This window comes from Oryctolagus cuniculus, chromosome 11 (assembly GCF_051225735.1).
Source record: "Oryctolagus cuniculus isolate XC-2025 breed Fujian yellow rabbit chromosome 11, ASM5122573v1, whole genome shotgun sequence".
NCBI classification, from domain to species: Eukaryota; Metazoa; Chordata; class Mammalia; order Lagomorpha; family Leporidae; genus Oryctolagus; species Oryctolagus cuniculus.
The window spans coordinates 66,848,009-66,864,201 of record NC_142877.1 but is presented as its reverse complement, the minus strand read 5'-3'; the positions used below and the strand labels follow the sequence as shown (position 1 = coordinate 66,864,201).

General features: G+C 49.1%; 1 protein-coding gene across 1 annotated transcript in view; it reads right to left on the bottom strand.

Moving 5' to 3' along the window:
- Positions 1 to 665: 665 nt before the first annotated feature.
- The window catches only part of RASSF3 (Ras association domain family member 3), a 70,920-nt gene continuing 55,392 nt past the window's right edge, over positions 666 to 16,193 (bottom strand). The window contains exons 2-5 of the mRNA XM_051845645.3: positions 9,930 to 10,037; positions 7,548 to 7,776; positions 5,514 to 5,623; positions 666 to 3,202 (exon numbers count right to left, since the gene is read on the bottom strand). Coding sequence (XP_051701605.2) covers positions 3,053 to 3,202; positions 5,514 to 5,623; positions 7,548 to 7,776; positions 9,930 to 10,037 — 597 coding nt within the window. The 3' untranslated portion in view covers positions 666 to 3,052. The remainder of the gene's footprint in view (positions 3,203 to 5,513; positions 5,624 to 7,547; positions 7,777 to 9,929; positions 10,038 to 16,193) is intronic.

The window sequence follows — 16,193 nt, the reverse complement described above, 5'->3', positions numbered from 1 at the left end:
GTAACCCAGAATAAACCCCCAAACTAGATTCCTCTAGATATTTCAGCAAAAAAGGAAAACAACCTAGTGGCCATAATTTCCAGCCAGAACATTTTTGCTTAGGAAGCAGCTGTGGCGTGTGCGATGAGCGGCTCCTCCATGCTGCCTGGCACCACCAGGCTGCTCCCTCTCCTGTGCTCTAGGGGGCAGTGCTGTGCTGCAGGGCACCCAGGTGCAACCTCAGAGCCAGGGCGATTCCCCAGACCCCCTTCAACCCAGCTGGGGAAGACACACATGACGCTGGAAGTGCCCATCTCTACGGCAGGAGTCCCTGGAGCCAGAACGGGGTGAAGAGAGGAGGGGCTACTGTGGCAGCGGTAGCAGGGCGTCCTCTTTCAGAACTCCGGACACTGTTGCTATGCTTTAACATGTTGTTGGATTTATGTATATTTCACAATGAAAACAACTGTTGCAAGTAAACTAGGAGTGGGCTATGTGGGCTGTTACTTTTCTACAGAGAATAAGGGGAAGGAAAAAGGGCCTTTCGAAGAACCATGTGCCCCACCCAGCCCTGTAAGTGACTGCACGCAAGCACCACCCCATATTCTACAAAAGCCGCTTGTCCCATTCCTGGGACCTTTTTTGTGTCTAGCATAGTCTCATAAATAAAGACACACAAGCAAGCATCAACTAACAACTTCAATTTTTAATAATGGAAACAATTTTGCCATTCCAGAAATAATTTTAGGGGAGAAAAATCTTCCCTATAAAAATAAACTCATCAAAATTATAAATATTATAACTTTTTTACTTCTGCGATTTCAATGCTGCCCTGCAACACCGCCCCTGCGTGTAACATCTTCCCTGTACCATCACCTACTGAAGAGAAACAGCATCAGGCAAAGCTTGGAAACGCTAATGATCGCACGATGCTTTGTAACAAGTCTTCGGCCTTAGGGGCCGTTTTCCTTCTTTGACACATTACAAATGCTGCTGCAGTTTCCAGTGTTGGGAGAGAACATCAGTCTTCAAGAACCACGACCTGGCAGGATTCCAAGACAGTTAAGTTTTCCAAATCGCAACTTGTAGTGCACATGACAGTGAGCGAGGTTCCGGATAAATACAGATTGAGGATGCCTGTTTTAGACAAATCTCTACTTCAAGTAAAAAAAAAAAAAATTTCACAGATACCCATCAGCTACTACCTTAAGTTCTAACAGTGTCTTAATCTGAGAAACAAATGCTTCACCAAATATAAACTCACTGGGTTGAGTAATTAAAAGACCAGGTGGCTGACGACAGCATACTCAAGCCTCAAGGTCTGAACAGTAAAACCAGTACGCAACTCACAAAGGCAGTCCCTGAACAATAAAGTGTCAGATGACAATGTCACTAAAGCCTCATCAATGCACTAAGAAGTTACATGCAAAATTAAACAAGAGGTGCCATACATATTTTATAGCTAGTTCTACTTCTATTTTTTTTCCAACTTTCCTGAAAAGCTTATGAAGATAACGATTGTCTCAGTAACTCAGGTGCCACAGCAGAACCAACGTGGAATCTGCCTCCAGCAACAAGGGGATTCTCTGAAAAGCAGGGAGACAGAAATACAAGGCACAGTTCACCGAAGAGGCAAAGAACTGAAGCACCTTGGAATTTCAATAGGAATCCATTAGGTGTCACCAAAGTGTTAACAATTCCTTGGGAATTTATAAAACAAGACAAAAAAAAAAAAAAACACTCTAGATAAAGCTACGACATAAGGCCCCTCTGAAACCACAGCACGCCCTTCCCCGCTTGCAGATACACGCTGCTGCGTAAAATGAGGTCACGCCGCCTGTTTTAAGGAAGGCTTCTATTGCACAAGCATCTCTTTGGTTGGAAGGAACAGGCGCCTTCGTTACATTACAGCCGGACAAACGCCTGCGGTGAGGTCAGCGGGGGCAGGGGCCTTTTCTCCCTCCTTGCGAAGAACAGAGAAGGCTGGGGTGGCCCTCGCTCTTCAATCAATCAGGAGGAGAGAGAAGAGAAGGAGAGGCAGGATGGAGGAAGGGGGTGGGGCCGGGAAGGCAAGAGAAAAGGCAGGACAGGGGACAAGGACTGGGCGGGGGAGAAGGGTTGAAGAAAATGGGCAGGGAGTGATTGTCACCCAAGTTTGCTCAGGGCCCTTTGCTCCCAGCTGACGGTCAAGGGGAAACCAGCTGCCCTTACTTTGGAAACAACTTTTGGCGGGGAAAACAGGAGGCAGTAAAGGGCCTCGACCCGAACCAGTCAGACCTTCCACTCCCCAGAGCGCAGCCCTGGCTGGGTGAGGCCCCGCTATGTCCAGGCCGCATCCTGCGCTCAGCTCACAGCTCCTGGCTCCCTCCTTTGGCTTAGCTCCTACCTCTTTGGCTCTGTTCCCACATTGAACCCACAAGGCAATCAAGCAATCCTAAAACGGGCTGAGTATCTCCACACTGAATGCCTTTCACTCTGTAAGCCTCTACCACCAACTCTGCAGCCCAGCGTGTCCCAGGCCTTCTGCGTCTCCGCCTCCGCACGTGCCTTCTTCCAAACTTGCTCTGACCGTTCTTCGTCGAACTCCTCCACGGATGTCTAGGCGTTCCTAGACTCCCGTGCCTTCGAATTCACATGGATCGTTTCCTCTCGACACTTACAAAACCAGACATGGACAGGTAGTTTCAACACAGAACGAGCATTCTGAGAGATTCCTCGTTAAGCTTTGAAAAAGCCATCTGCACATCCTGAAGCTTAACATCATCCTCACAGAACTACAACCTAAAAGAAGATAAGAACACAAAAACCCAGAGTTCATGCTTCCAAGCACTGTAGACGCTCCTGCCAAGGCTGCCTGCGGGCCCCCGCTCGCTGCCATGGAACAAGCTAGCAGAGTCCCTTACACAGTGGCTAAAGGTGCAGGAGGCTGCGTGACCAGGTCGTAGGAACTAGATCTAGAGAGAAAAGGGGGGAAGACCCTAGCGTCCCAGGGCGAACACACAGCCCTCTGCAAAGCGAGGCACTTGGGTGCGTGGGTCCCGCCGCGTGCCTTCCTGGCAGGGAGCCGGCCGCTCTACCCTGGCTTCCAGCCCTCGCCCAGGGCCTCTTCCAGCTTGTGTCTGTAGGCAGAGTAGCGCCGCCTCAGGCTCTGCAGCTGCTCGTCTTCTTCTTTGTCCAGCATGCGCAAGAAGTTCTGCAGCTCTGGAAGGCTGAAGGCTTCCCACTGTGAAACAACACACACACAAAATCCTGCTAGGTACTGAACTCGGAGTCAGGACTCAAGCAAGGGGCTGCTGATGCTGTAACACAGCGGGTAAAGCCGCCACCTGCACTGCCAGCATCCCATATGGGCGCCGGCTGGAATCCCGACTGCTCCACTTCTGATCCAGCTCCCTGAGGGTGGCCTGGGAAAGCAGCAGATGATGGCCCAGGTGTTTGGGCCCCTGCACCCACGTGGGAGACCAGGATGAAGCTCCTGGCTCCTGGCTTCAGCCTGGCCCAGCCCTGGTGTTGAAGTCATCTGGGGAGTGAACCAGTGGATAGAAGTTCTAACTCTGATTTTCAAATAAATAAATAAATAAATATTTAAAAACAAATAAATTAAAAAATAATTTTTGTAAAGTGAGAAACATGGAACAGAAGAGCAAAATATTACATTAGAATATTGTGAGGGGCCAGCGCTGTGGCGTAGCGGGTAAAGCCACCACCTGCAGTGCCAGCATCCCATATGGCTGCTCCACTTCTGATCCAGCTCTTTGCTATGGCCTGGGAAGGCAGTGGAAGAAGGTCCAAGTCCTGGCTCCTGGCTTCAGATCAGCGCAGCTCTGGCCGTTGCAGCCAACTGGGCAGTAAACCAGCAGATGGAAGACTTCTCTCTGTCTCTCTGTCTGCCCTCTCTTTGTGTAACTATGACTTTCAAATAAATAAATCTTTTCAAAAAAGAATATTCTGTGAATTTGTCATAATTAAACTGTACGTTAAGGTCTTCAAAATAAGGGCATTATAAAGGGTCTTCTCCCTCTGTCCTGGCAACTATGGAAGCTTTCCTCCCTCAGGTTAGTTTCCCTTAAATAACTGAGGAACAAGGACACCACACACAGGCCCAAGAAAGCAGTCTGGAGCCCTGAAACACAATGTACAGTAAGTTTTAAAACTAAGTTAACATAATTCCTCCCCAGGGTCGCTCTAAACCATGTGAAATCCTTAAAAGCCCTATAGCAAGAAAAATAAACCAGTGACAAGACTATGCTAATGAGTCTGGCTTGGGCTTTCTCGGGCACAGATGAGACCTCTGCACCCAGCTCCCTCTCCAAAACCAGAGTCGGAATTCCTTTAAAAGCTTCAAGATCAGAAGGAACTTCAAAAATGTCTCAAGTCACAATCTTCCTAAAACTTGCTGAGCTGAGTGCTAATTTACACATCAGCATACTATTTGCAAAGCACATTTACATGCATGTCTAATCGGTGAGCACCTTTTCAGACAGCCTTCAGTTCCCCTTTACAGAGGGCATTACGACTGCAAGATTTACCCATGGTCAAGCCTTGAGGCTTGTATACAGTAGGAAGCAGGGTCCTGGTTTCCTAACTTCAAAAATTTTATTTATTTGAAAATCAGAAAGACAAACAGAGATCACCCATCTGCTGGTTCACTTCCTAAATGCCCACAACAGCCAGGGCTGGGCCAGGCTGAAGCCAGGAGCCTGGGACTCAACCCAGATCTCCCACTTGGGTAGAGGAACCCAAGTACTTGAGCCACTGCCTGCTGCCTCCCAGAGGAGCTGGGACTCAAATCCGTGTCCTTCGATATGGGACACAGACATCCCACATGGTCTGTTAACTGACACATCAAATGCCTGCCCCACGGTTTCGTAACCTTTAACCTAGAAAACACATCCACATTGCATTGCCTTCCATATCGTCTCCTGTTCTAAACAGAAGACAGAGGCCCAGAGCTTAAGAGATGTGTTCTCGTGTCACTGTCAGGTTGATACTTCTAGAGGACAGTCTCAAGAGCTTTTATTCTGAACTGGCCCCAGTACAATCTTCCTGGAAACAGAAGGCAGACGATGCACTCAGAGAATTTATTAATGATTCGACTGGGCAAAGAGGGGGAAGACTCTCCAAAGTCAAATGTCTTTCATGGTAAAGCGATCAGATTTCCTACATTGCCCTTTAGAGAGAAACTGGCCTGAAGACTCCTGTTAAGTAGCAAACATATGGAGAGTGTCAACTTTCAAAGTTCAGCTGGGTAAGAGTGCTGTGGAGGCAGGAAGGGATGAAAATGACTCTCTAGACGGAAATTTAAAATGTTCACTTCCTCCGACCTCTGAAAATTGCAGACCAACACAGTATTGTAAGAGAATTACACTGCAGGTTAACTTGGGGCTCACTCATTCAGAATCTCCTCTCTCTCTCCCCCCCCTCTCCTCTGTCCCTCTTGCTCTTTCTTCCCTGTGGCTGAGCCACCAGACTGGAACAATAAAACAGGGCCAGCTGCTCCGTTCAGTTTAAAGCAATAACGAACAACCACTTACCTCTCCGATTTCATGTTCACGAAGAACAAAGCTAAGTGTGTCTGTTCTGGGCCCTGCCACCAAACGCAGGTACAGTGGATGCTCCCGGTCTGACAGCTTGCAGGCGTAGACTGGGTGAGGAAACACAGCACATTACCAACGGTCCTTAATCAGTCCCGAGACCACCCTCCATCCTGACCCCTCCTCCTCCTCAGATCAGGGATAACCCCAACCCCTTCCTGGCCTGCTATGGAACAAAACCCCTTTTACTTCTTTTCCATCTGCCCAATGTACACTGTGCCTTGATTAAGGAGCAACTAATGGGGCTGGCGTTGTGGCAAAGCAGATGAAGCCACCGCCTGCGACCCCAGCATCACACGTCACAGCAGTGGTTCAAGTCCTGGCTGCTCCATTTCTAATCAAATTTCATGCGAATGCACCTACGAAGGCAGCAGAAGATGCCCGAGTACTTGGGCTGGTGCCACCCAAGTGGAGAAACCAGAGGGAATGACTGGCTCCTGACTTCAGCCAACCATTTGGGAGTGAAGCAGCAGATGGAAACTCACTCACTCTCTCTCTCTCTCTCTAGTAGGTATTTTTTTTTTAAGAGGAAATATTTTAAAAGAAATTTAAATGAGTATTGCTCCCAAAATGTGCTAAAATTTAGTTCAGCTCTTCCTTTTAGAAAGCAAAATAAGAAACTTTAAAAATGATCTGTAACTCTCGTAAAAACAATGAAAATATACTGTTGAACAAACATGACACTAGCTAGGAGCAAATCTCTCCACAAATTAATTTAGAATTAGCAGCCACAGACAAACCAAGACATCAGAACACAAGCTCTGATGGCTTTGAGCAGAGCTGCACACGTGTCTCATGCTATGCATGCACCCCCAGGGCCCTGCTTGGGCCCCTGCCACCTGCCACCCCCGTGGGAGACCCAAATGGAGTTCCAGGCTCCTGGCTTCAGCCTGACCCAGCTGGGCCATTTGGAGGGAGAACCAGTGGATGGAAGTTCCTTTTCTCTGTCTCTCCCTGTCTGAGATTCTGCTTTTAAGGAAAAAAAAAGAAAAAAAAAAGTCTGCATCCTATTTGTTAGTACCTGGGTTCACTACACTCACTTCTCTGGCTCCTGCCTCCAGCTTCCTGCTTCCTGCCAACGCTGACTGTGGCACACAGTGGTGACAGCTTGAGCAACTAGTTTCCTCCCTGCTATGTGGGAGGCTTGGGTTGAGTGCTTGGCTCCTGACTTCGACATGGCAATGTCAGGGAGGTTGTTCACTGGTGCTCCCTCCCCAATCATTCTCAAATTAAAAAAAAAAAAAAAAAAAAAAGTGCACACACAACTCAGCTGGGTTTTATCCCATGCAACAGCATGTCAAGGTCAATATATTTTCTTCTATAGCTGTATTAGGCTTTAACAAAAAAAAATAAAAATAAAAAAACACCTTGAGAAAATTTAAGCTATCTGTGGTGCACAGGTACACATCAACTTCAAATGAGCACGCAGTTAAATCCCTAAATCACTGCTGTCCACCACCATTGGTGTAATTTCCACTAGCCGCCTGCCCTGGAATTAGCATTCAACATTTTTTTTTTCTCATTCACTGAATGTGGGTATGGAGTTCAGACGGATAGATCAAAACATCATTCACTCATTTTATGTGGCTGTGAGGGCGGGGTGCCACCCCACGTGCACACGCACCCCAGCGTGGAGTGCGCCCGGAAGCCTCGGGCACCCAGGCATCCTCCTGTGTCTTGCAGAGCATTCCCAAAGCCCCTCCACTGCCTTTCTAAACTAAAAGGCTACTCCCTTGTGCGGGTCACAAGATCTCCCTTCACGCCCATCACACGCAGATGCCTCAAAGTTCTCAGACCCACGCATGTCCAACTCAAAACCAGGAACGGCCAGGAAACGGCCAGGTGGTGCCAGGTGGGTCACCAGGGCTCTGACGTCACCGACACAGACGCATCCAGTCATCTGCCTGCTGCTAAAGGGGACACAAGGCGTAAGCAGAAGCAGAGACGGCTTTCGCTGGGAGCAAGGCCACGTACCTTGGTCTTCCCTGTGACAACGCTTATAAAGTGCAAACTTGGTAGGGCTCTCGGTCACGAGGAACTTTTTGAGCAGGGCCTCGATCACTTCCCCGACAGTGTTTGTGCTGCTGATATGAAGCGTGTTCATACAGCCGTTGCTGCCGGGCGCGAGCTTCCCCGACGTCTGGGTGGGTTTGCAGAGTTCCATCTGCACTTTAATGAAGCCAGTGTAAATCCCGTTTGAATTCTGAAGCGGGGAGAAAGCACACCCTTAGCTGGTGGGCAGCGGCATCAGCAAGGCAAAACCGGAGGGTGCAACCCTATTTTTCTCTTCTCTTAGAGATCACCAGGGCTTCTCCCCGCAAGGCGATGGCCTCCCAGGGAGGCCAACACATCTGCACAGCATGGCCAGAGGCAGGGGCTGCAGGGCAGATGTGGCGGCTCAAGTCCCCAGACTCATGCCGCTGGGGTCCCCACAGGTTCTGGTCCCAGGGCAGCAGCCGCCAGCCAACCCAGAAAGCCTACCAAAGCTCCGGGGCTACTTCTGCGCTAACTGCTCATGGGCAACCTCCTCGTCCTCGCCTCAACTGATGACCTGTGTTGTGCTAAAAAGGAAGGTCACCTTTAGGTCTCTGAAATATGGAACTCAGCAACGAGCTGACAGTAAACAAGCTCTTTTCTTCTCAAGCGGCTATGCTGGCTACCAGACTGGCAACTTTGCTTAAATTTTTTTATACAGCACGTATGAAGGTACTTCCAAAGTTTTAAGCGAAAATGAAATTAGAAGATGCTTTGGTGCAAAAGAATTCTGGAATCTATGCATAGCTTTTTCATACTGCATGTCTTCCATAAACATTTGAAGACCGCCCCTCACAGGCATGGATTTCAAAAACATTTCGCCCTGAAATAAAACCATCTTTTAATCCCATTTTCCATGAACTTTTTGCAGTGCTCTCCTACACCATACCACATCGGATGTATTTCAGGCACCTTAAGGAGCTGCAATGCTTACATAAACAGCACAATTAAAGTAGAACATTAAAAACCTCTTTCATGTTCCATTGTTTCTCTTGCTCTCCACAAGATCAATTTATAGCACTAATTCCTTTGTTCTTAAACAGTATTGTTTAAATTTAAATTTTTTATCTTTGAAAGTATACAGAAACTTGCATCTCCATGGGGAAAGGAAAAAAAAGTACGTGAAATTTTTCTTCTTTGATAAAAAGGGTGTTGTTTAAAACCGGCCACTGTTGGAATAAAGAAGAAATGCCCTGGGCTGATCTATCTGCCCTGGGCCCCTTTCTGGCATGGTCCCATTGGGACGGTTCCTTATCACAAAGGTTTACAATCAAAAGCTCCTCCACAAGGGCCACCCCATCCAGCAGGGCCTGTTCGGAGCAGTCACGCTGTCCTCCACTGAACTCTGTCAGTTCCATCCACCTCTGAGAGGCTGCGCCCCAGGAACCCTGGCAACAAGCACCAAGGGGCACAGCACAAGGCTGGTCACCAGCTCAGCGGAGAGGAACGTGGACGCTCTGGCTTTGTTGTCAGCTCCGGTTTCATGGCCGCCAAGCCCAGTCCCCTCTCCCTGCCTCCACTCCCATCCCCCACTGCGCTTTAGAGAGTGTGGTGCAATGTGGTACAACGATGTGACAACGATGGAGAGAGCTGCATATTCCACCCTCATCACACGCTGACAACCAGCAGAGAAAAATCTTAGCTCCACTGTGCTCCAAGCACGGCACAAAATTCTTTTCCCGAGACTTCCTTCCTTCCATACAAAGGAAACTTCTCTGAGACCTCGTAAGAATCTGCATGTCCGTCTGTGCGTACATGTTACGCAAAGACACTCGAAATCCTTCCAGGAAGGGGACATCACACAATCTTTGAAAATAAAGTTTTTTTGAGGTTAACCCAGCAACTGATTTTGAGACAATGCTACTCCAAAATATTGTAAGCTACAGAAGTATTCCATTTTCCTGTCATGGGGATCTTGACCGTTAAACTTTGGCAAGGGGCTGGCACTGTGGGGCAGCAGGCTAAGTCTCCACCTGTGATGGGAGGTGGTCTGACTCTCAGCTGCTCCACTTCCAATCCAGCTCCCTGCTAATGCACCTAGAAAGCAGTGGAAAATGGCCCAAGTGCCACCTACATGGAACTCCAGACGGAGTTCCAGGCTTTGGCCGGGCCCAGCTCTGGCCATTGTGGCCATTTGGGGAGTGAGAGCAGAGGCTGCAAGATATCTCTCTTCCTCCCTCCCTCCCTCTTTATCCCTTTGTCCCTCCCTCTCTAACTCTGCCTTTCAAATAATAAATCTTTTTTTAAAATCTTTGACAAATGTTATTCATTTACACTTATCTTCTGACAGGTGTCACCCGAAACAGCCTTATCGGTACTTACCAAGGTCATTTTCAACTTGTCTGTGACTGCCAAATTGTACTTATGAACTTTCTCTTTGATTTCCTCTTTGCTGAGGTAATTGTGAGTTTCCTTCTCTTTCTCCACATCCTAGAAGAAAAACAAGTCATGCCACACATGAGTCGTCATAGGGACAATGCAGATAAGCCAGGATTCTTTTCACATTCCACACAAGATCAACAGGGTGCACCTCACCTTGAAACACACACACACACACACACACACAGAGACTAGTCTTCTCAGGGGAGATAGAAAATTAAACACACTTGTCAGCAGCTGGCCGCAACACTTCATTTATACTCTTTGGTAAAACTGCTTTCCTTCTCTACAAAAACACCATTCCCTTGGAGTGCCTGCGAGAGGGGGATTTTGAAACAAGGCTGAGACACACACACACCAAAAGCTTCTCTCCAGCACATTCTCTCACCTGCGCGGTTTTCATCACTCATCAGCACCAACCAAGTTCAGTCGTTAGTGACCATCAGTCGGCACTCATCACTGACTGGTACTAACCACTGGCCTGAACAGCCACGTGGACCCACAGAAGGTAATTTATCTTGTGAACAAATCCCCATGCCGAGATAGGAGCAACCAGACTTCCTTCACCCACCTACGGCTCCCTCCCCGCCCCTCCAGCCTCACCCTGTCTTTCCTCCCCACACCCTGGAGGGGAATCCCCACACCCTGGAGGGGAAGAGACAGGGAGGAATTCACTGATAATTTCTTGTCTACAGACTTCAACCTGGGCATGACATCAGGCAGTATCTACTACACAATTGCCAATGGCCACGCTGCAGTGTTTTGTGCCTCTGACCAAGTCAAGGACACCAGACACCTAACCTGGATCACATTTAATTCTCTCAACAACCTAAGCAAGTAGGTTTTCAGGTGCAATTAAGTTCTAATAAGTAAATTAACAAAAGCAAGTTAAGCTTTCAGTGGAAGCAACGGAACTTACTAAAGCCTAATCCAAAAGACTACCAACCCTTACTTAAGCACAATTTGCTGAGACTCCTAAGTACAAGGGCACCTAAAAAGTTCCCAGAGCAGGGACAGCGTTGTGGCGTAGCAGGTTAAGCCTCCACCTGTGACGTCGGCATTCCATATGGACAACGGTTCAAGACCCAGCCATTCTACCTCTGATACAAGTCCCTGCTAATGTGCCTGGGAAATCAGCAGAGGATGGCCCAAGTGCTTGGGCCCCTGTACCAACACAGGAGACCCAGAGGAAGCTCCAGGCTCTTGGCTTTGACCTGGCCCAGCCTCAGCTGTTGTAACCATTTGGGGAGTGAACCAGCAGATGGAAGACCTCTTTCTCTCTCTGTCTCTGTCTCTCCCTAACTCTGCCTTTCAAAAAAATAAAATAAATCTTTAAAAAAAATTTTTAAGACATACCTGGAAAGGCTACTACAGGACTCACATGTATAAATACCACACAGAGTATGAAATGGCTCTTAAAAAAAAAAAAAAAAAAAAAGATGTATTTGAGAGGCAGAGTTACAGACAGAGGGAGAGACGGAGACCTCTTTCATCCAGTGGTTCATCCCCCAAATAGCTGCATCAGCTGGAACTGGGCCAATCCAGAGCCAGGAGATTCTTCCGGATCTCCCACATGGCTGCAAGGGCCCAAGCACTTCAGCTATCTTCTACTGCTTTCTCAGGCCCATTAGCAGGGAGCTGGATCGGTAGTGGAGGAGCCTGGACTGGAACTGGCGCCCATATAGGAGGCTGGTGCCACAGGCGGAAGCTTAACCCGCTACACCAGAACGCCGGCCCCTGAAACGTCTCGATCCACTCTGTCTCAAGTTCTTTGATTCCTGACCTTGGAGGGTCCCCTCAGTAACTGCTCACTCTCAGCACTGTCCTGGCAGCATCTCATGGGTCAGTGGACTGCAGAGATGACCAGCACAACACGTGCTCGCTCCCTAGCTTTAGAGCCCTCAGGAGCTCTCCATGCCAGTGTCAAATCCCAAAGCATCTAACTCTTGGACTTACTGGGGGCGTTAAGAGTCATGAATTCTGATGGCCGGCGCCACGGCTCACTAGGCTAATCCTCCACCTTGCGGCGCCGGCACACCAGGTGCTAGTCCCAGTCGGGGCGCCGGATTCTGTCCCGGTTGGCCCTCTTCCAGACCAGCTCTCTGCTGTGGCCCGGGAGTGCAGTGGAGGATGGCCCAGGTGCTTGGGCCCTGCACCCCATGGGAGACCAGGAAAAGCACCTGGCTCCTACCATCGGATCAGTGCGGTGCACCGGCCGTGGCGGCCATTGGAGGGTGAACCAACGGCAAAAGGAAGACCTTTCTCTCTGTCTCTCTAACTGTCCACTCTGCCTGTTTTTAAAAAAAAAAAAAAAAAAGAGTCGTGAATTCATGTATCTCCTCAAAAGTGTCAGTGACCACTTCCATGGACATTTAAAACGCGCATCCCCCCTCTCTGCTTGTCTGCTCTTACAGTGTATTGGCCAGCTACTGGCCAATGTGCAGAGAGGAGAATGCAAGTAGCCCAGGAGAAGTCCCCAGCTCAGGCTGTGGAGCAGGGGACCCTGGGGACTCGAGTCCAGGTCTTGCTCAAATGGGGCTGCCCTGCCAACTTCCCCTGCTGTTGTCAGTCTCTTACTGTGCTCTTTCTAGTGTGTGCCTACAAGAAGCTTCGGACAGTTTGGACAGTTAGTATTTAAGAATAAATGTGGAAATGAAGACCGTCTCATTTCCTTCTTGCAAGTCTGACCTCCCATGCATAGAGGAAGGGGCCTGACACCCAGCAGAGGTCCAAAAGGTATCTGCTGGGTGAACAGTCCTCTGTGTACGATTGCTGCCTTAATGACTTAGAAATACAGCATCATGGCACTGGTGCTGTGGCACAGTAGGTTAAGCTGCTGATTGCGATGCCTACATCCCATAAGGTAGTGCTGGTTCCAGTCCTGGTTGTTCTGCTTCCCATTCAACTCCCAGCATTTGGGGACTGAACCAGCAGATGGAAGATCTGTTTCTCTGTCTCTGCCTTTTAAGTCAATGAGAAATAAATAGAAAAAAATGTTAGGTGCACTTTTCCATCTGCTGGTTCAATCCCCAAATGCTGGGCCAGGCTGAAGCCAGGAGCCAGGAATTCCCTCCAGGTCTCTCATACGGGTGGCAGGGGCCCCTCCTTCAGCTAACACCTTCCAAGGTGCATTAGAAGCAGATACCTCTTGGGCCTCTGCTGGGTGTCAGGCCCCTTCCTCTATGCATGGGAGGTCAGACTTGGCAAGGAACACACCACCTTCATTGCCACCCTCATGATGCTCACTGCCTAGCATAGGTTGGGCATGAGCAAGGAATGTCAAAGAAAGAGATGATAACAGGGGTGGGTGTTTGGCTCAGAGGTTAAGACACTGCCTAGGGGCCAGCACTGTGGCGCGGGGAGCTAAGCCTCCGCCTGCAGCACCAATTCATGTCCTGGCTGCTCTTTTTCCAATCCAGCTCTCTGCTATGGCCTGGGAAAGTAGTGGAAGATGGCCCAAGGGCTTAGGTCTCCGCACCTGTGTGGGAGACCCGGAGGAAGCTCCTGGCTTCAGATCGGCCCAGCTCCAGCTGTTGCAGCCATCTGGACAGTGAACCAGCTGATGGAAGACCTTTCTGTCTCTCCCTCTCTCTGTAACTCTACCTCTCAAATAAATAAATAAAAATCTTTAAAATAAAAATGCCTAGGATGCCTGCATCACCTATCAGAGTGGTTACATTCAAGTCCTGGTGCCTCTCCTGATTCCCGCTAATGTGCAACTGGGAGGCAGCAGATGACAGTTCAAGTGCTTGGGCCCCTGCCACCCACGTGGGAGACTCAGGTGAAGTTCCAGGCTCCTAGCTTCAACCAGGCTCAGCATTTGAGAGTGAACCAGTAGGTGGAAGCTCTGTATCTGCTTTTCAAATACATAAAAAATTTTAAGTAAGTAGTAAACCTGCTTTTAAGTGGGAATAAAAGCTAGATTCTCACTCAGAGTGGAGGGTGCTGGTAACAGGGGAGAAGTCGCCAGCTCAGGCTGTAGAGCAGAGGACAATGGGTTCAGTTAGTGTACAACTGGACAAAGGCCCCTTGTCCCCAACTTGCAAACTTCCATATGGTTTAACCCTTTCAAAGGGATCCCCTTCCGTTCACCTAGGAACCAACCCCACTCTGCCCCCAAACACACGTCTGCCTCCTAACCCAGAGAGGGCAAAGTAGGGACAGCAAGTCAAAAAGCAGAAGCAAGAAGGAGAGGGTTAACAAACACCAGTGGGCAGGCCTGGCACGCCGAGTATAAACATTAATCTTTCACTGTGATTGCAAGGGGAGGAAATGGCATGGGACGAGCAGTCTGAATAATGCAGGGTTTATTGGTCTTGGCAGCCAGGACGGTGCAATGCCACACCCGCGAGTGTCTGCTTGGTCAGTCCCGAGTCATTTCTTAAAAAGCCTGTGTTGGTCTACAGTCCCCAAACCCACTCCTTTCTCAAAGGCAGAGGTCTTCCACGCAAAATCTGAACCCTTGACTCTCTCCTTGCACCTTCAGCCAGGAAGCTCTCCAAGCTGCTCCCGGGTTGGTTTCAGTTCCTGAGTGGGGTCAATCTCACTGTTGCTCACCAGTGAACCTTCTCAGGGACACACCCTACCCTGCCTCGAAGACAGGCAGGAATCCTTGCGTAGCCTGGCCCCTCCCACTGGTTCACAAGGCACACTGCCCAAGAACATACCCCCAACAGATCTGGGCAACAGGTCTGAGAATTGTTTATTGTTTCCGGCTACTTTTCTGTAGCTCTGACATTCTAACCAAAAACAGGAGGGGCAGGCGTTTGGCACAACAGTTATGATGCCGCTTGGGATGCCTGTATATTGCAGTGTCTGCATTTCAGTCCCAGCTCCACTCCAGATTCCTGCTAATGCACACTGGGAGGCATCAGGTGAGGGCTCAGGTGCTGGGGTCCCTGCCCCCCACCTGCAAGACTCAGATTGGGTTTTTGGCTCCTGGCTTTGGCTTGGCCCAGCCCTGAGCTTTTGCAGGCATTTGGGGAATGAACTGGGGGATGAGAGATCTCTGGCTGGCTGTCTCTGTCTCATACAAAAATGAATGTTTTTTTTTTTTTAATATACGAAGGAGCTGGCACTGTCGCGTAGCAGGTAAAGCTGCCGCCTGCAATGCCGGCATCCTATATGGGCGCCGGTTCAAGACCCAGCCGCTCCACTTCCAATTAAGCTCTCTGCTATGGCCTGGGAAAGCAGTGAAAGATGGCCCCTGAACCCACGTAGGAAACCTAGAAGAAGCTCCTGGCTCTTGGCTTCAGATTGGCTCAGCTCCAGCCATTATGGCCATTTGGGGAGTCAACCAGCGGGTGGAAGATCTCTTTCTCTATGCCTCTGCCTCACAGTAACTCTGACTTCAAAATAAATAAGTAAATCTGATATATATATATGAAACATAACAAAGCACAGTTAAAAGTGTTCAAAAGACAGTAAGAAGATGCATGTCTGTCTGCTTCTCACGCAGCCTGGAGGAGGCACATGCTGTATGGTTTAGAAAACCTTAGGGCTAAAATCACAGCTCTGCCAAGTTCCAGCTGTGTAACCGGGTTATTTAACCCCTCTGCACCTCAGTTCCCTCATCTCTGTAAAGTGCACAAAACAATGTTTCCCTTATACAGCTGTGAGGACGATACACTCCTAGCGGTTATTCAACAACTGTTTACCGAGTGCCTACTGGTGCCAGGCTCAGGGCCAAGCACTCAACGCTGGGAGACGGTGTGGTTCCCGCCTTTTCTTGGCTGACAGCCTAGTAAAGTTTGCCCACCCTCTTGTGTGATTTTCGTTCTGATTGTTTACACCACAGGTCTTTTTTTCCCAAATAAATAAATAAATAAATAATAAAGCTATTGATGTTTTTATTAAAAAAAATTCTGAGTGGGGCACAATACATGCAACGATGCCAGGGCCATGGCAGATGCTCGGGAAATGGTGCCACGGAACCTCCTGTGGAGGGCTCCATGGCTTTCACATGGAGCTGTTGCGACACCTGGCCAGGTGCGGGGTCCAATCTGAATCAGTGGAGAAGGGTGGAATGAACCAAGCTAGCAGGTGCTTTCTCCAAACGAGGCTACATTCTGCGTTACTGAACTGCTCCTTTTTACCTGCCTAGTGGCGTCCCAGCAGATTGGGGTACTCAGTGCAACCCACACAAGTTCCCATCTTGCAAGTGCGTACAGAATAAAACACCATGCGCCCTTCACATCTAGAACGGCC